This window comes from Phascolarctos cinereus, unplaced genomic scaffold (genome assembly GCF_003287225.1).
Source record: "Phascolarctos cinereus isolate Bilbo 61053 unplaced genomic scaffold, phaCin_HiC Scaffold_4;HRSCAF=312, whole genome shotgun sequence".
Lineage (NCBI taxonomy): Eukaryota > Metazoa > Chordata > Mammalia > Diprotodontia > Phascolarctidae > Phascolarctos > Phascolarctos cinereus.
Window position 1 is genome coordinate 3937854 of NW_027555847.1, and position 18605 is coordinate 3956458.

General features: G+C 54.1%; 1 protein-coding gene across 3 annotated transcripts in view; it reads left to right on the forward strand.

Annotated features, from left to right (window-relative positions):
• Positions 1-18605, forward strand: part of CTDSPL (CTD small phosphatase like) — a 77799-nt gene that overhangs the window by 16489 nt on the left and 42705 nt on the right. Inside the window, exon 2 of one of the 3 annotated variants that reach the window (XM_020964378.2) lies at positions 1533-1657. The exons of the other annotated variants lie outside the window; for them this stretch is intronic. Within the exon in view, the coding sequence (XP_020820037.1) occupies positions 1627-1657 (31 nt within the window). The 5' untranslated portion in view covers positions 1533-1626. The remainder of the gene's footprint in view (positions 1-1532; positions 1658-18605) is intronic. 3 annotated transcript variants of the gene reach the window in all.

The following is an 18605-nucleotide window of genomic DNA, read 5'->3' on the forward strand; positions in this document are numbered from 1 at the left end:
TCTCTGGCCTCCTCCCCCACTGTCCAGCTGCTCCCCAGGCTTTCCAGTCAGAGTCTGCTGGCAGACCCCACCAGCTGCTCCTAATCCATCCTCTCTACTCCTTTGTGGCCAGGCCTCCTGGGAATGTCCATCTGATACTGGTGGGAGCCTCAGGCCAGCTGTTGTCTGGGCCTTTTCCCCTGGCTCTTTGCTGTCTCAAAGACCACCTCAGGCATCCTGGCCCTCCTGGTGACAGGGAAGCCCTGAGCTAGGGGGTGGTTTGTCCAGGGCTCTTCCTCAGGGGATTGAGGAGTGGAGGGAAGGGGGAAGGCCACAGTTGGAGGTTTGCCAACAAAACCACCCTAGGAAAGGATTAGGAAGCAGCTGTGGAGATGGGGGGAGGCTGAGTGTGAGAACCCTTGCAGGGTCCGTGTTTTCCAGCTTCACCCTGGCAGAGGCGGAAGCAGAGAGGCGCGTGACTAGATCTGAGCCAGTACAGGCGCTTGGCAGTGCTGTGACAGGTGTGTCCTCAGAGCCCTGGGACTTGGGAATGGCAGCAGGAAATGAAATAGCCAGGAGGGAAGAGACCTTGCTGTCAGACGTTGGCACCATTCTGGCAGACCAGATGGTTTTTTGCTTCAGGTGTTACTTATGTAGACAGACCTAGAGCTGTAGCTGAGATGCATCTGAGGGCTGCCTTTATGGGCTCCCTCCCCAGCCTCTAGGGCCAAACAAAGCCAAAGGTTACTGGTGTCTCACCTGGGCTCTTGTTCAGAGAGGACAGGGAAATGAATTATTCTGTTGCACCGGTGGCCTTGGGCCACAGCTTGGGGGACCTTGCAGGACTGACCTTCACGCGGCCCATTTTGGGGCAGTAGTGAATGACATATTCCAAAGGTCAGCTCTTCTCTGCATAAGGGACGCTTGCCAACATGCTCGTGACTGAGAGTCTGGCTAAGAGCCAGCCTCCGGCGCCATTGAGTACAGGAGCAGGAGACTGGCTTAGCCACCCAGGAAAATCTGTACTGCACAAAGAAGGGAGTCTCACCTGAGAGAGTCTTGGCCTCTTGGGGCCTTTGCAATGAAGGTATTTCGAACGTATTTGCAGTGGCTTTGCTGGCAATCTCACCAAAGTGTCACATGGAATTCTAAGTCCCATGCACTTCTCTTGTCAAATATCTGAAATACGAGTCAAAAGGCCCAGCGGGAGCTTGGATGAGTCACTGGACCCTGAGAGAATGGCCCTGTCCTCACTGCTGTCCCCTTTCAGCCTGCGGCCAGCACACCCGCATTCTGGTGGCATTTCCAGCAGCAGCCATTGATTTTGGACATCTCAAGTTAGAGAACAGCTAACCAGGCCCGGAGGGAGGCTCAGTGACTCTGATTAGCCTAAAGGGCCCATGGCAGAGGGGACCAGACCCTGGTTTGTGGGAGCCATGTGTCCTGGGCCTGCTGCCTGTAGAGCTGGTTCGGGCCTGAGTCTAGTGATCGAGTTTAGGCAGATCTGGACCCATGTTTGCCATATGGTGACTTGGCCTTTGGGCTCCTGGCAGTTTTCTCCTCACAGATCACTACTTTCTGAGAGGAGATGAATGGGCTGACCCCTGGGGAAAAGAGGTTTCCCAACAGATAGAGAGCAAGAGGAAGATGGAAGGAAGGCCCACGGCTCCAGCACAAGGTATGGCTTCAGGGCTTGTGGCTCATGCCTGTTGCTCCAGAGGAGTGTGAAGAGGAAGGACAGAGGATTTCCAAACAGTTGGGCCTGGCACCTCGGCATATGCTGGTTTCTTATTTTCTTAATAATATTTTTTTCCCCAATTACATGTTAAAATTTTTTTTAACATTTTTTAAAAACAGTTTTAAGTTCCAAATTCTATCCCTCTCTCTCTCCTCTTCCCCCTCCCTGAGATCGTAAGCAATCCAATATAGGTTATACATGTGCAATCATACAAAACATTTCCATATGAGTCATTTTGTACAGGAAGAGAAAGAAAAAAGAAAAAAGAAAGAAAGAAAGAAAGAAAGAAAGAAAGAAAGAAAGAAAGAAAGAAAGAAAGAAAGAAAGAAAGAAAGAAAGAGAAAGAAAGAAAGCTTCAGTCTGTATTCAGACAATATCAGTTCTTTCTGTGGAGGTGGGTAGTATACTCTATGAGTCTTTTGGGATTGTCTTACATCATTTGTATTGCTGAGAATAGCTAAATCATTCACAGTTCTTCATCATACAGTATTGCTATTACTGTGTACAATGTTCTCCTGGTTCTGCTCACTTCACTCAGTGTCAGACCATACAGGTCTTTCCAGGTTTTTCTGAAATCATCCTGCTCATCATTTCTTATAGCGCCATACTATTCCATTACATTCATCTACCACAGCTTGTTCGGCCATTTCCCCATTGATGGGCATCCCCTCCATTTCCAATTCTTGGCCCCCACACAAAGAGCTTTATGAATATTTTTGCACAGATGAGTCCTTCCCCCCTTTTTTTAAACTCTCTTTGAGGTACAGACTTAGCATGGTATTGGTGGCTCACAAGATGTGTTGGGCTCTTCAGGCATGGATGGCAGTTTCCCTTCTCAGGTGGGATGTAATGGGAATCCTCTTTCATGTGAGGGTCAGACCAGCAGGCGTGAGGGTCAGACCAGCAGGCGTGAGGGTCCTCCTTATTCTGAGATTCTGGGGTCGGTTCGGCCTGGCTTAGGCCGATGGCAGTGACCACTGGACCCGAGGCCAGATGACTCCACTCCAGGGCTCCCTAGCAAGGAACAAGATCCTTGGACAGGAAGGAGTGAAACACCAGAAGTCAATAGGGCATTGAAGCTGCAGGTGAATGGAGGAGAAAGTGGGAAATCCCTTCAACATTGGCAGGCTGTCACTAGACCCCATGGCAAAGTGAACAGAGTGTTGTCTTGGGTTGGAATCCTGCCACTGACCTTTATGAGCGACAGGACCATGGACAAGTCTCCTCTGTGGGGTGCAGATGATATCTGTGGTTCCTGTCTCGCAGGGTTATGGAAGGACCTAAGTGAGATAAGAAGTGTGAGGTGTTCTGTGCACTTGAAAGCACTGTAAATGTCACTGGGTGAAGTCATAGCCTAGCTACCAGAGCGGGCTGAGGAAGCCTGGGGTGACACAGGCAGGATCCAGCAGGATGGGAAGGGTCAGGACGTTGGGCAGGGACCAGGGCTCAGGCTTTGAAGTCACTGGTAGGAGGAAACCCCTCGATGCCCATAATGAAGCTTGACACCTTCTCTGCCAAGAGCTTTGAAGCACTGTGCCCAGTGTGTGTCAGGGTTGGGACTCGAACCCAGGTCCTCTTGATGCTTCTGCATCGCTGGAACTTCAAGAAGTGAATGCTCCCGGGCCACCTTAAAAGGGGCAGAGAGACCAGGGTGGAGAGATGCTGGATCCTGCTACTGGGCCCTGCCCATGGCAGACCAGACCTGGAATCACAGGTGTCCTCTTTTAGGAAGGGCATCAATGAGCTAGAGAGCGTGTATTGAGGCCTGAGGCCCGAGGACTGAGGCCCAAGGCCTGAGAGGGCACTGGAGATCATGCCTCGATGGTTAGCTAGCCTGGAAGGGAGAGAGCAGGAGTGGGGTTAGTATAGGAAGGCCGTCCACAGCTGCTGGATGGCCTGTCCTGGGGAACATTTGATTGGCTCTTCTTCTTTTTTTTTTTTAAAGGCAATTGGGGTTAAGTGACTTGCCCAGGGCCACACAGCTAGTAAGTGTCAAGTGTTTGGTCTGAGGCTGGATTTGAACTCAGGTCCTCCTGACTTCAGGGCCAGTGCTCTATCCACTGCGCCACCCAGCTGCCCCTGATTGGCTCTTCTTGATCCCAGAAGGCAGAACCACAATGACTGTGGGTCAGGTTTACAGAGATACTGCTAGGATCCTGCTTCCTTTACATTCTGCCATTCTGACACTTAAAAAAAATAGAAAAAGTCTTTAGAAAAGCTTTGGTAACCTGACACATGCTTCATAAAGCTATAGAACATAAATAAAATAGGTTTTAATGAAAGAAGCTTAGCTATCCAAACTCTGGCCACAGCTACTGCATACAGTAGATTTGAGTTTAATTTTAAGAACATTTCTGAAATGCCTGGAGAGTACAGGCAGGACCAGAGAGAGACAGAGATGGGAGCAGGGGAAAAGAGAAAGAGAGGGGGAGAGAGAGAGGGGAAGGAGGGAGAGAAAAGAAGAGAAAGGGAGGGAAAAGAAAGAAGAGAGGGAGGGAGAAATAGGAGAGGAGAGGGACAGGAGAGAGGGAGGGAGAGAGAGAAGAGAGGAAGAGGAAAGAGTAGAGGGAGAGAGGGAGAGGAGAGGAGAGTGACAGGAGAGAGGGAGGGAGAGAGAGAGAAGAGAGGGAGAGGAAAGAGCAGAGGGAGGGAGGGAGAGAGGAGAGGAAAAAGAGAGAGGGAGGAAGAAATAGAGGAGAGAGAGAGAGAGACAGAGAGGGAGAGGGAGGGAGGAGAGAGAGGGGAAGGAGGGAGAGAAAAGAAGAGAAAGGGAGGGAGAAGAAAGAAGAGAGGGAGGGAGAAATAGAAGAAGAGAGGGACAGGAGAGAGGGGGGAGGGAGGGAGGAGAGAGGGGGGAAGGAGGGAGAAGAAAGAAGAGAGGGAGGGAGGGAGGGGAGAGGGGGTGGGGAGCCCCTGGGTGCCTGGCACAGGTGTTGCAGCTCGCTTAGCAAGTGTTTGTTGATTGACTACTTGATGGAGAACAAGGAGATGGGCCCCGTAGGTAAGTGGGCCACTCAGTAGGCTATCTGTGTACATGTATGTCCGTGCACGCATGTACAGAGAGAAGCAGACTTGCCAGGGCCGGCCCCTGTCGTGGGGCTCTTGGCCACTTGGTGGGGGGCGCCTCCTCTTTAGGCCCTTCCACCTTCATGCCCACACAGCCAAGGGCAGGGAGCCGTGCCGGGCAGTGCCCAGAGCTCCCTCCGGTTTCCTCTGTGCCCCTGGATGGGGCCTCTCCTCTCCCGGCGCAGCGCCGAGTCCCTGAGCCGCGATGGGGAGCTGGCGGCCGGGCCAAGCTCTGGGGCGGGGCAGAGCCGAGCGGGATGTGGGGAGGAAGTGGGGCCTCAGCTTCCGGTACGTTCTGGACCTCCAGAACGAGCCGAAAGGGTGATGGGACAGACAGCCCGTTGTGGCCCAGCCTCCCCTGCTGTGCGGACTTCCTGCCCCAGCCAGGGCAGCCAGGGGGCCAGGGGCGCCTCCCAGCTGCTGTGTGGATAACCGGGTTCCGTTAGTGAGCAGGCTGGCAGCTTCCAGGGGACTTTCCGGTGGTTTTAAAAGTCAGCTCTTGGGCTTAAAGGGCAGAAGGTGCCACAAGTGGTCGGGGGGGGGCTGTTCTTGGGGTAAAAACAACCAGCTCCCCCAGGCTCAGCATCTCGGACCATCCCTTTAGAGCTGGAACAGGGGAGGAGAAGGAGAGGCTTCCCGGCAGTGCTGGTGGGGGCTGGCATCAGCTCTTTGGGTGGCCTCAGTTTGTCTGTCTAATGAAGGAGGTGGATTCGAAGACCCCAAGGTCTACTGCAGACTTTAGATCGGTCATCCTGCCACAGATGAGGAAGCAGAGTCAGAGAGAGATGCACTCGCTATCCAAGGTCACCCAGTTTCCACAGTGAGGGGCCCCCAGCTCCCTTTACACCCCGATGGAGACAGCCAGGCTGCCGCGCCAGCACCCTTGGCCAGCGTCCTGGGGAGATGTCATAGCCACTGAAAGCCCCGAAGAGGGTCCCCAGAGGCCCTGGCCTTGGCCAGAGGTCTGAATCCAAAATGGGAAGAGGCTTGACCATCTGCTGGACTGCTGTGCCCTAAGGCCCGGGGGCCTGGCCCTTTGCCCTGTAGTTGGAACCCTCATTCTGGAGCACAGAGATTGGCTGGCTTTCCTCTTAGTGTCCCCAGGGCTTAGCCAGAGGCTTTGTGCGCAGTCAGTGCTTAATCAATGTTTCATTCATTCACTGGGAGGCCGGGAGATGTGTGTGAGTGCTACCATGGTCTGGGCAGACAGGCTGACTTTGGCATTGCCAAACACTCTGGCAGGAGCTCAGATGGGAACATTTTATTTTGCAGTCCACCTGAATTTTTTGTTTGAAATATTCAATTTGCTATTTCCAAAAAAAGATGATGAGTCCCTGAGCAGCCACCGTGTACCTGTCCTTCCTATGGGCTGCAGGCATCTGGATGTGGAGAGGCCCCCTGCGGGCCTTGGCTCTTGTCTTGCTTCTCAGCTGTGTGACCTTGGCCTATGCCCCTGACCTTCCCCAAGCCTTGGTGTTCTCCTCAGTAGAAATGGCCCGGGAATGCTCATGCTTATGCTCATGCTCCCAGTCACACTGGGTTACCTTTGGCCAAGCTCACAGTGTTCTAGGTTACTAAAGGGCTGGCTTCTCTCGAGAACTCGCTGGCCCCGTTAATCCAGACTGTCAGGTCCTGTTTGGAGGGAAGGGACGCCTGGGAAGTCAGGTGTATAGACTCCTTTTCTCTCTGTGAGCTTGAACTAATTAGAAGATTAATTTAAATTCATTTCATTCAATCCATCGAGCATTTATTTAGCACCTACTGTGTGCTGGGTGCTGGGGATACAAAGGCAAACAAAGTCATGGCCTTGAAGGAGCCTCCATCCTACTCTGGGCAAGGGTAGGGAAAAATGTGCATGTGCACAGATGAATGCAGTGCAGGGTAATTGGAGGAGGGTGCAGGGCATCGTGGCAGGCTGCAGAGAAGCTGGTCAGGTTGGCAGAGGGCCAGCCCTATCTATCATGTGAGCGTGTGCTGTGCACGTGCACGTGTGTATGGACAGAGGAGACATGGCCTAGTGTGCTGAGAGCCGAACACTAAGGCCCCTCTTCTGATCCATCCTTGACCCTGTAACTCTGGACCGGTCTCCTAAGCACTCAGTGCTCCACACTGTCTCTAGGACTGCCAGGTGTGAGCAGGTGCCAATCCCGGCCTTGGTCGAGGGTGCTTCCTTGTGCCCACTGAGGCCCTGCTACAGGCCCTGTCCCTCTAGAGCTTGATATGCTTCTTGTGGACATGCTGTGTTCCCTGAGAAGTATGTGAGCTCCTCGAGGGCAGAGATGGCGAGGCTTCTGTATGCCCAGCATGTAGAGCCAGGCCTGGTGTGCAGCAGGGACACCAGCTTTTTTTCCCTTCATTTTCTAGGAGTAGACCCGGTTAATGAATAGATGAGAAACTGGGTGAGCAGCACCACGGGTGGTTGTGGAGTTCAGGGCAGCTCCTGGGGAGGGGATGGAGGAGGATGTGTCCCACCCCTCCCCCAGGTTTGCCACCCCCAGAGAGTTCTGTCACACATCACACGCCATGGGAATGAGCTGCCATGTTGGGCCACAGACGGTGCCCAGGTGGTTTTGTTTGTGGCCAAACCAGGGAGGAAGGGGAAAAGGCTGCGGAGGCCCTGCTGGTGAAGGGGAGTTGGGAGGGTTTGGTCCACGCCCCAGATGATGCAGAATAATTGAAACTAGAAATTATATTGTTTACCAAATGCTTAGATTAACTGGCAGGTCCCCAGATTCAAGAAGTGGAAACGTTTTTCGTTGTGATAGAACAGTAAAAACGATCTTCGTGTACAGAAAAGCTGGGCCTGCTTGAGCTCTTAGGAATCTTCTCATTTATGTTTGGTAGAATGCTTGTCTGCATCTCCAGCCAGCGGTTTAAAAAGAGCAGGATCAGTCTTTTTAAGATGCCCCCTGGGAAGACGGCTCATTCCTGCTGCCAAAGGCCTGTTCACAGTTAGTTGTCTCATTCAGCCTCAGAGGGAGAGTGAAGGCACTGTGCCCCTTTTAGCGTGGTGGTGGCTGCCATAGGGATGGCATTCTACACTCACCAGAGCATCACAGGCACAGTGGCCTGGGAGGGTGGCCCAATGAGGTCTAATTCTCTTCATTTATCAGGTGGGGAAACGAGGAACTGAGAAGGGAAGTGATGGAGCCATGGTCACGCAGCCTGGATACCCTGGGAGGCTGCTTCAAACGGAGGTGTCTCTGACTCCAACTATTTGCCGTGAGCCTTGGGCATTTGAGGAGGATTGCCCCAGATCTGGGTCCTTCTGTGTGGCCCCACCATGAGAACCTTTGCTCCTTGGGGGCAGGGACTGTTTCTGCCTTTCTTTGTACCCAAAGAGTAGCACAGTGCCCAGCATACATGAAGCACTTAATAAATGCTTCTTTGTTCGCTGGCTCACTTGAAGGCCTGTCACCTCTTGGGGCCCTGCTCCTCCCATCACCCAGTAGCCATTGCCTGGCCTCCCTTGCCCTCGGCACCTCTGCAGACAGGACGCACGAGGCGTGGATGCGGATGCTGGGGACTTCCCTCTTTGCGGAGCAGAGCTGCCCCAGCTGTCTGGCTGTGCCCAAGGAGCCTGGCCCAGCCTCCCCGGTGCCCAGACGCAGGCAGGAAAGCCAGGTGCCGGGTGGCTGCCAGCATGTTGCGTCTGGATTTCAGATGCACCAGCGACCTCGGCTGCTTCAGCCATGGCTGCAGCTTGTTCTGGGCGTGAAGCGGGCTGTCAGTCCAGGGAGCTCCTGTGTCTCAGGCGCATGATCAGGAAGGCCTGGCGGGCAGTCAGTGATCCGCCGATCACTAAAAACAGACCCTGTGCTAAGTACTGGGTATACAGAAAGAGACAAGGGTCCCTGCCCTCGAGGAGCTCCCAGTCTTAACAGGGGAAACAATGTGCAAACGAACAGGTGCGACAGAAATCTGAACCAGTCAGTGAGGGAAGCTGCTGGGATTGGGCACGCTGCCCTAGGAGGAGCCCAGGCGTGGGTGCAGCCAAGGAGAGTGTCCAGAGTCAGGAGACAGAGTCTGTCCTACATCACGGAGATGGGCGTCGCAGACCGGAGGGGCGGCTTGGGGCAGGCCAGATGGAGGATTTGGGCTTCGGTCTTGGAGCTGACAATCCGGGTGAAAGCCACAGAGGGCCAGGGGACCAGAGAAGGGGAGCAGAAATTTCCCAGTGAAGTGCAGAAATGCTTCTTACATGTGCTGTGCTGGTCAGTGAGGCTCTTTCTGTGAGCTTTCTGCCCCTGGCAGGTCCCACAGAGCTGCCATGGAGCCTTGAGTCTGCATTCTTCCTGGATGGGCCGCTAGTGTGGGTGCCCTGAGCCGTCCCGAGTTACTCAGTGGGCCAGGAACAAGAGGAAGGAGCCGGGGGGTGGTGGTTTGACCAGGTAGCTCTGGGGAGAGTTCCTGTGGGCATCCTCCCAGGGAACAAGGAGAGTGTGGGAGGCCTGCTGACAGCTGGGGAGAGAAGCTCATTTCCTCCGTCCTTCACCACTGGCCTGCCCTGCAGGGAGGCCCTGTGGAATGGTGGGGTGACTGCTCCTGCTCCTCCCCTTTACAAGCCCACTTGTGCCTCTCCTCTGGGGTCGTTGGGGTGAATATCGGGATCCCGCCCAGGCAGGCGAGGCTGTAGCGAGGTGCCAGAGTGCTGGCACACGCCCATGGCACCTGGCTCTCCCCATGTCAGCCGAGCCAGCCACGCTCCTGTTCCTTACTTCTGATCCGTCATCTCCAGATGCCGCGCATTTGCCCAGGCACTTCCTCCCCGCTGTCCCCTGTCCAGGCGTCCCTTGCAGGAAGTCTAGTGATTGCCAGTCCTGGTTTCAGTTCTCCCTCAAGTTCTCTCACACTTACTTAGCTGTGTGCTTTTTGTATTCTGTTCCTTCTCCTCTGCCTGCTTTCCACTCCCATGGAAACCCCTTTACAGTTGGCGACCAGTACAGTTGCATTGTTGTTTTTGGACCCCCCTACCTTCCCCCCAGGGCCCAGCTCTGTGTCTTGTATGTGATCGGGAGGTGTTTGATAAATAAGGCTCTGGGGCAGCTAGGTGGCAAAGTGGATAGAGCATTGGCCCTGAAGTCAGGAGCACCTGAGTTCAAATCCAGCCTCAGACCAAACACTTGACACTTACTAGCTGTGTGACCCTGGGCAAGTCACTTAACCCCAACTGCCTTAGTAAGATAAATAAGGCTCTGGACTGAGGGAGAGACCACTCCAGGCTGGGCCTGGGAGCCAGGAAATTGAGGACTGACTTGAGCAAAGGACGGAGGGGGGATGGGGTGCCCTGGACAAGGGATGGAATGGAGCAGGAGATGCCAGACTGCAGAGGGCTTTGAATGGCGTGTTCAGGGATTTACTTTCAGCGGCAAAGGCAGCAAAAGGGAGTCAGTGACATGATAGTAGCGTCTTGGGAGGATTCATCCAGGGAAGACGAGAAATTCAGGATGATGGCTATACGCCTCCCCCACCCCCGCCCCACCCTGCACCGTGTGGAACAGGGGCTGGCGTTCAGCATGCAAGAGTCAGGAGGAGTGATTTCTTCTTTATGATGGAAATGTGCCTGAGGGGTTTAGCTTGGTAGATAAAGATCCCGCCCACTGAATCTCAGAACACTCAACTTCCTGCCGCTCTGGGTGGTGGCTGTCGCCGCCCTGGCGCAGACCAGCAGCTGCGTCCTGGGTGCGAACCCCAGCACCAGACGAGAGCTCCTCTGGGCTTGGGGCTGGCCTTCTCTGCCGGCAGCTTTCCTCCTGTTGGTTATTTGTATTTCCTGGGAAATGCAGAGACAGCTGCGGGAGAGAGTGTGTGGTTAAGAACGAGTCTCCAAGTCCTGGGCTGGCCTGTGTGGTGGCTCGGCAGGAAGGCGTGGGAGGCAGCAGAAGAATGTCCAGGCACAGTCACTAGGCTGCTCAGAATGCTGCCTTTGCCCTTGTTCTCTGATGGAGAAAGTAGCTGAACGTGGACGGGGCCTCCCAGCACCTCCACGAAGCCCGAGGTCTGAAGTCGGCCCGCCTTTGCTCCGAGGCGAGGCGGGCGCCTCGTAGGCCCTCACCGTGGACGGACATCTGAATGGTCGAGTAGCGATTGTGCATTGTGACAGTGACCGTTCTGGCAAGGTTGGCCATCTGTGCCCCTGGAGCACGGAGTCAGCATGAGGAGGGCCTGGGCGCCCCTGCAGCAGAGAGAAGCAGCCAGGCCCAGCCAGGTGCTGGACAGAGAGGCTCGTGAAATCGCTGGGGATGTCTGAGCCTCAGCTTTGCCGAGGCCCAGCTCACTCCCCACCTTTGACAGGAAGTGCCTTCCCCTGTGATTGCCTTCCATGCTGTGGATGCTAGGGAAGCTAGGGGGCAGAAGCCAGGAAGGAGAATGTTTCAGGCTTGGAGAAGAGCCAGCTCTGTAGAGCAGGTCACTGCAATGAGGAGTGTGTGCACAGAGGAAAGAAGGAGGGGCTTGAAATGCCAAGCAGAGGATTGCGTATTTGATCCTGGGTAGTAGGGAGCCGTGGGGGTGACTGAGCATGGGAGTGTGGCATGGCCGCACCTGTACTGAGTGGAGGACAGTCGATGGGTCAGAGAGACGAGGGAGAAGAGCCCTTTTCCCCTCCAAGGCCCAGTGCCTTCGTGGGTGACCAGTCCTCGACCCTCTGTTTGACCTCTTGTGGGCCCTGCTGCCCTCTGCCTAAAGGCAGAACTGTTTGTCCTAAGGTGAGGCTTAAAATAAGTCCAGCACGACCCACATGTGACCTTTTGTCCTTCTTTTCTGGGCTGTCCCAGGGTAGAAAAGCCTGCTAAGGAAGGTTGTTTACCCGTTGTTACAAAAGAAATAAAAATTGTTTGTGATTACAGTGGAGGTTGGGGGAATCACTAATCCCTGAATTTGGAAATCACTCGGGCTGGAGTCAGCGGCTGCCGGCTCACTCGAACCCGAGGAGCTGAGGCGTCTACTTGTTCTCTGCAGTAGCGAGCCTTCCAAGAATGTACACGAGAGGCCAGAGAAATGGCCCAAATGAGGCGGGCTCAAAGCACCCTGGGGCTTTTGTGGACTGTTCTGCCAGCAGGATGGAAAAAGCATTTTTTAAGCATAAACATTTGGGGCCAAATTTATTTTGGTCCAGCTCGTTCTAGCTCAGTTTCCAAAAGCCTGGGTTGTGTAAGAGTCAGGTTGTTGGGGGCAGCCTGGTAGGAGTGGGGCTTTTGTGGTATGGGCAGTCCTGACCTTCACTAAGGTCATGTTGCAGCCTTGGGAGGAGGGCAGAGGATGCTAGGGCCCTGCCTTGGTGCTCACCTCACCACTCAGATGGTTCATGTGCTCCCAGATCTGACTTTTATCATGATTCACTGGCTTCGAAAATGTCCATGGTTCCATCTTGTCTTTCAGGCAGGGCCTGGCATTCAGCCCATCAACAGTCTGGGCCCACTGACACCCCCTCCCCAATAGGAGAAGGGGAGCTCTCCAAGGGCAGGGGGGCTTTGTTTTGTTTGTGACCCCGGTGCCTAGGCTAGTGCTCACCACATTGACAAATGCTCCTGGAGTGAGTAAATGAAGGAATCCCTCCTTTGCAACTTCTTTGTAGGCACATGGGTTTGAGTGCTTGGGTTTTCCAGTGGCGCCCTTGTTGGGGGGTGTTGGGCCAGCTGCTCGTCAAGGGTGGCAGGGTCCCTGGCTTCCCCCTCTGCAGCCCCTCATCGCGATCAGCAGGGCAGCTGCTCACTGGACGGCTGACATTGGGACAGCTGTTCCAGGACAGTCTCAGGGGATTCCTGCCCACGACGCCCCGTGTCCTGACTGTGAGCATCTTCTCTAGCTTTTCTGTCCGTCCTCATCCCCAGCTGCCGGCTTCCCTGGCTTCCTTCTAGTCTCAGAGCAAGAAGCCTGTCCTGGGCCCTCCCTCGGAGACCAGCCCCCCAATTCCAGCTAGAACTTGGTCATGCTTAGCTCCCTGAAAGCAGACACTTGGCCCAGTTCCTGGCACATAGTAGGTGCTGAATCAGTGCTGATTCACTCGCTGACGGACCTTGCCCAGTCTATGGCTCTCTCTCCTGTTGTTCCCTAGTTCCTTCTCTACCGTGCCATCCTTTGTTAGCAGCGATTGTTGGGGAAATGCTCGTGGTGTCGGCTAACATTTATGTAACATTTGCGAAGCACCTGTGTAGCTTATTTGATCCTCCTAACAGTGGTGCCAGCTAGATGTTGTAATTATTATTATCTCCATTTTGTGGGTGAGGAAACTGAGGCTGAAAGAAATTAGATGAAGTGCTGGTGGGGTGGGAGCCCTCCTTCCACACTTCATCTCATTTTTTCTGGCCTAGTTGGCCAGTGGTATTTTGCTGGTCCTCCCCAGTCTTTCTTCATAATATTTGTCCCTCTCCAAGATCAAGGGGTGGCTCCTCTGCCAGCGGAGAAGCTTGTGAAGGGCTGTGTTAACATGTAGATGTGTGTATGGACTTCTCCACCTGACCTTGGCCTGGCTCCTGGGGAGAGGAGAATGGAAGGAACGTAGGCAGACAAAGAGCATGTGGGGAGCTGGCGGACAGGGGCCGCCTGGAGGCCGAGAGCAGACGAGAGGCACAGTAGGCCCTTTCATGGTGCTGCTCCCCTAGTGGGGGATCTGTGTAGATGTCCCCAGAGTCTTGTCCATGAAAGACAGCATCTCGCCTTCCTAGATCCAAGAGGGCTTTTTAACAGGTCCATTTCATGACGACTCAATAAACAGTAGAGTAGGTGGTGATTCAGGAATGTGCTAGTTAGTGGGGTTACAATGTGGGAATATAGTTGTGCCTGCCCTCAGGGAGCTTACTGCCTGCCTGCTGGGCTCTTCCTTTGTGGGGCACTGTCAGGAGCAGCTCAGGAAGCTGTACCCCTCACTCGTAGGAGCTTCTAACCTAAGGCCTGTTGGAAGAAACAATCAAAATGGTAGGAAGGCCTTTATGGGGAAAAAAATCATAAGACATTCCAAAAAAGCTAGATGCTTCTAAACCAAGTAGTTCTGTGGGAACCGGCAAATTTTATCATTGCCTCAGAAGAAGCAAAGGGATAACAAATGTGAACTTGGCAATGGAGACCTGAAAGCCAATGGGAAGATCCCCAAGTGGAAGTCAGATGGGCTCACCAAGGCAGGGAGAGAGGAAACAAGGTCAAGGTTAGAAAAGTGAACATGGAAGCAGTCAGCTTCTTCTTTTTTTGGCTAGGCATTGGGGTTAAGTGACTTGCCCAGGGTCACACAGCTAGTAAGTGTTATGTGTCTGAGGCCAGATTTGAACTCAGGTCCTCCTGACTCCAGGGCCGGTGCTCTATCCACTGTGCCACCCAGCTGCCCCAGATTCAGCCTTCCAGAGAAAATGGCAGACAAGAGAATGTTCTTTTGCTCTCCGCAGACTAGGAGCCATGGTTGGAAGCTGCAGGAAGGCCTATTTCAAGTCTACGTTAGAAAAAAAAATGACCACCCTTTGCTCCCGGTAAGAGCTGCCCCCAAGAAATGTCCTGAGCGGAGCTCCCCTCCCTGGAGCTCTCCTAGCTGGGACTGGGTGGGACTGTCTGTAGTGGGGGGTTTTTGGCCTCGGAAGTCCTTCCAGCCCTCAGCTTCCCTGAGTGTGTGATGCTAGGCCGGGAAGGTGCAGCCTCTTTACCAGGAAGCATCTGGGCAGGTGACGGCTCTCCTTGGTTTCTGCAGCGGATGCACAGTGGCACTAAACCCCCCTGGAGCCTCTGGCTGCAACGGCGAATGGGGCCAGCCCTCTGCCTAGGGGATTGCCAGTTTCTGAACGACAGAGGCTGCTATTTTTCCTCTTTGGGTCATCGATGGGCCCGCAAGCTCCGCTGCTATGCGCAGTGTCACCTGACCTACAAAGGCTCCCCCCAGCATGTTAGGAGGACTCCCCATGGAGGATTTCCGGGAGCATGAGTCACGCAGGATGAGAAAGCATGAGTGGGTCAAGATCTGTTCCACGGAAGGGAATGTGCCGCCTTCAGAGGTCATCGGGTCCCTGCCGTTGTTCGACAGGTGGCCCACAGCTTGGTAGTGACAATGCCAGGTCCCGATTCCCGGTGCTGCCATGAGGTTAATTCCAAATCTGATCAGCTTCTTTGTCTGTAAAAGGGAGGGGGCGTTGGACCGGATGGTGTCGAGGTGCCTCTGAGCCCCGACGTTCCCCAGACTTCCCCGGTCCCCTCCCTCAGGGCCTTGCCCAGAATAGACTCAAGCAGATGTTCGGATCAGCCTGGACACATTTAGATGTGGCTTTTCGGCCTCATCTGCCCGTGGACTTGAGTGGAGTGGAGACGGGAGAACCCTGAGTGAAGGGGCTGCGGCAGCCACGGACCTGCCTTTGGGACCCCTTCCAGAGAGGAGCAGGGGGAAAGTCGAGAGAGCATGGACAGACAAGACGACCCCGACGGCTCCATGCCGCCCCCTCCAGGCGTCCAAGGCCTTGGATGGAAGCACCCTTGTGTGTGTGCTTTGGAGAACTCACGGAGGAGGCATCAAGAAGACCTGAGTTCAAGTTCCACCACACATACTTCCTGGCAAATCCTTTACCCTCTGTGCCCCAGGCAGCTGAGACTAGATGACAGACCAAATCTGTCTGCCCCTGAGAAGTTTCACGCCGGGCTTGTCTTCTTTCCCCTCCCCTCCCTAAACCACAAGTCAAACGTAGACGTCCCTGAATTCTGGACAGACCCAGAGAGAAGAACTTTTCCATCACCCTCTCCGCCAAGGGAGAAGGAAGATGAGTGCCGGTTGGTTTGGACAGCTGATCCTGGATAGCTGCGAGCATGCTGACAGAGCTCCCGACAGGTCTTCAGAAGCCTTCCCCAGGTAGCCACAAGAGCGACCACCCTCAGCTAGACAGAGCCCTGCCGGGATTCTGGGGGCCGCTATGGCTGCAGCTGAGGGGAGAGCTTCGAAAGCCCCCAAGCCCCCCTCAGCGTTTAGAGGGAGGGGCACTTTCACAAATTGGGCTGTTCTTTTTCTCTGGGTTGTGTGCTAGACTGTCCTAGGCAGCTGGTAACCTAGAATGACTGTTGTCCCAGTCCCTGCTATTAGCGAGGCTGCTACATAGAGCACTGGGCCTGGAGCTGGGTTCCTGAGACACGTACTAACTGTGTGACCCTTGGTCAGATGCCGAAATGCTGTCTGCCTCAGTTTCCTTCTCTGTAAAACAGGGCAATGATAGCAGGTACATCCCAAGGTTATTGTAAAGATCGCCCCTGAAAGTCCACTCTGAATGCCAGCTGTTGACGTTAAATGCTGACCTGTTGATAACAGAGTCTCTGGCTTCTGAGTACTTGGCAAACATTAGCTCACTAGGCCTCTGGAGCATGGGACAGAGGGTAAAGCTTGTGGAAAGATTTGTCTTTGTTTCCACTTATTTAATGGGGCCTAGAAAGCTGGATGAATCCTTTGGGAGAACTTGGGGACGGTCCCTGCTTTTCTGTTTCATGTAGAGAAGCCCAAATGCTTCCCCCCTTCACAAACAAGAAAATACGGTGGAGTGGGGCTGGTGTGGGCCGTGCAGTGGACCCAAGCGGGGCCAGGGGTGGAGGGAGTGCGGCCAGGGGCCTGGGAATCCTTTGCCTCTCATCAGCCCTGTTGGGGCACTAGGCACTTCCCTGGATCTGGATATCCTTCCCTCCCTTGGGGCAGATTGCAGCGATCTGCGCCTTCTCATTCTATGTTTCTTTGGTGCTGGTACTTACACAAACCCTCCGCACAGTGTCACCCACCATCCCAGGCTTTTATTCCATGTGGCCCATTGGTGACCCTCACAGGTCTTGCCTGGATTAACTTTCCCTACTGGTGCGTCATCCGTGGTCTGTCCCCGGAGGGAGCATCCCCTCAGGGAGCGCCATTCCATGCTACCCTTTAGCCACCTGTACTTTTTTGGCAGTTGTGGTCTTTGATGGTTCCTTAATATGAAGCACCAACGGAATATTGGTGTTGAAAAGCCAGGCTTTGATACCAGCCACATTCCTCCTCGGATTAATTTTAGAAGCCTCCCCTGCACTTCCTGCTTCTCTGTGGCTCCCCCACAAATGAGCCCTAAGAATAGCCCTTCACCCTGCCTGCCCTTCCTGCCTCCCGCAGGCAGGTGGCCGCTTCCTGCCCAGAGCCCCCCCTTTGCCATCATCCTTGTCACTTGGAAAGGAAGCCCTGTTCCCTTCATCAAGGAGACCCTGCATGTGTGTGTAGATCGTTTGACCAGGTTTGCCACGTGCAGAAGTGCAGAGAGAGAGGAGGCCGCAGCTTGCTTGACTGGGCGATGTGGTTCATTCACTCAGGGCTCTTCTTTCAGGCGTTGTAATCATAAAAGCTCGCATTTATAGAGCACCTACTGTGTGCCCATCACTGTGCTAGGCACTTCACAAGTAGGATCCCATTCGATCCCCTCCCCAGCCCTGGGAGGGTGGTACTGTTATCATCCCCATTTTACAGCTGAGAACACTGGGGGAGCCAGGTGAAGTGACTTGTCTGGGGTCACCCAGCTGGTCAGTATCTCAGGCCAGACTGCACTCAGGTCTCCCTCACCCCAGGCCCAGCTCTCTGCGAACCGTGGCGCCCCCTAGTGGCCTTTCCTGTGGTGCTTTCCAGGGTGCGACAGTAATGCCGGGCATTGCATTTGGGCAACAGAGATGTCAGGCCTCCAGAGTAAGGTGCCAGGGTTCTGGGCCTTCTTCATCCAGGCAGGGACTATTTGGACCTGAAAAGTGTGGGGGGGCACCGAAGTCAAGTCCAGGGTGTCTTGAGAGCTCTGTGGAATGAGGGAGGGTTTGACAGAAGCGGCGCTTTGGAGAAGACAATGGGCTACCAGCGTGGCTGGTCTCTACCACATCGAAGCAGGAGCATCTGTGTGCGCTTGTATTCTCAAATCTAATTATTGCCTTGTCCTTGGGAGCACGTGTTCCATCACCCAGGAATGAGCCTTGCTTCACTGTGGGAGTCAGTCAGCCCAGCTCAAGGGCCCGCTACAGCCTCAGGCCTGTGCTTCCACATCTGGAGATGGGAGATCCAGGCCCCATGAGGAGGGGCAAGGCTCGGCTGGAGAGCCCTCCTAGACCCGGATGAATGGGATGCTGGCAAAAAGCATGGCTTGGATAAGTTGTCCAAAAGTAGTCTGGCTCATACACAGGATCGTACGTTTGGAGCCGGGAGACCAGCCCCTTATTTTACAAATGAAGAAACTGAGGCACAGAATGAGAAGTGATTTGCCTAAGGTCCCCACAGAGAAGTGGCCTCATCAGGGTTTTGGTTTGTTTGTTTGTTTTGTAAAGAGTACCTTCAGTTTTGCTCAAGCCATCACTCTTTTTTTTTTTTGGCTAGACAGTGGGGTTAAGTGACTTGTCCAGGGTCACACAGCTAGTAAATGTTATGTGTCTGAGGCTGGATTTGAACTCAGGTCCTCCTGAATGGAGGGCCAGTGCTCTATCCACTGTGCCATCTAGCTGCCTCATCAGGTTTTGAATCCAGCACTTCTGCTTTCGAATCCAGGGCTCAAAGGAGAATTATATTTAGATGTTTTTCCTCTTGAAGATTTCAGGATTGGGGCTTATGCACAGTCCCAGACTGGAACAGTGAGGTAACTTTTACAAGTCTAAAACGATATTCAGTCCACCTCAACAAATAATCGTGAAGCTCCCAACTGTGTTTCAAAGATGCCGATGAAACAACACTGGCCCCAGGAGTGGAACCCAGGCTGGCCCAGACCACGGGGGTTGGACAGCGGATGGATGCTTCGGTGCAGCCTGTGCCAGGGCCTTTTTGAACTTCCTGCCTCACTCTGCTCGTTGGCCCTGGGCAGGTGGCTGGGAGGCCATGAAGAGGCTG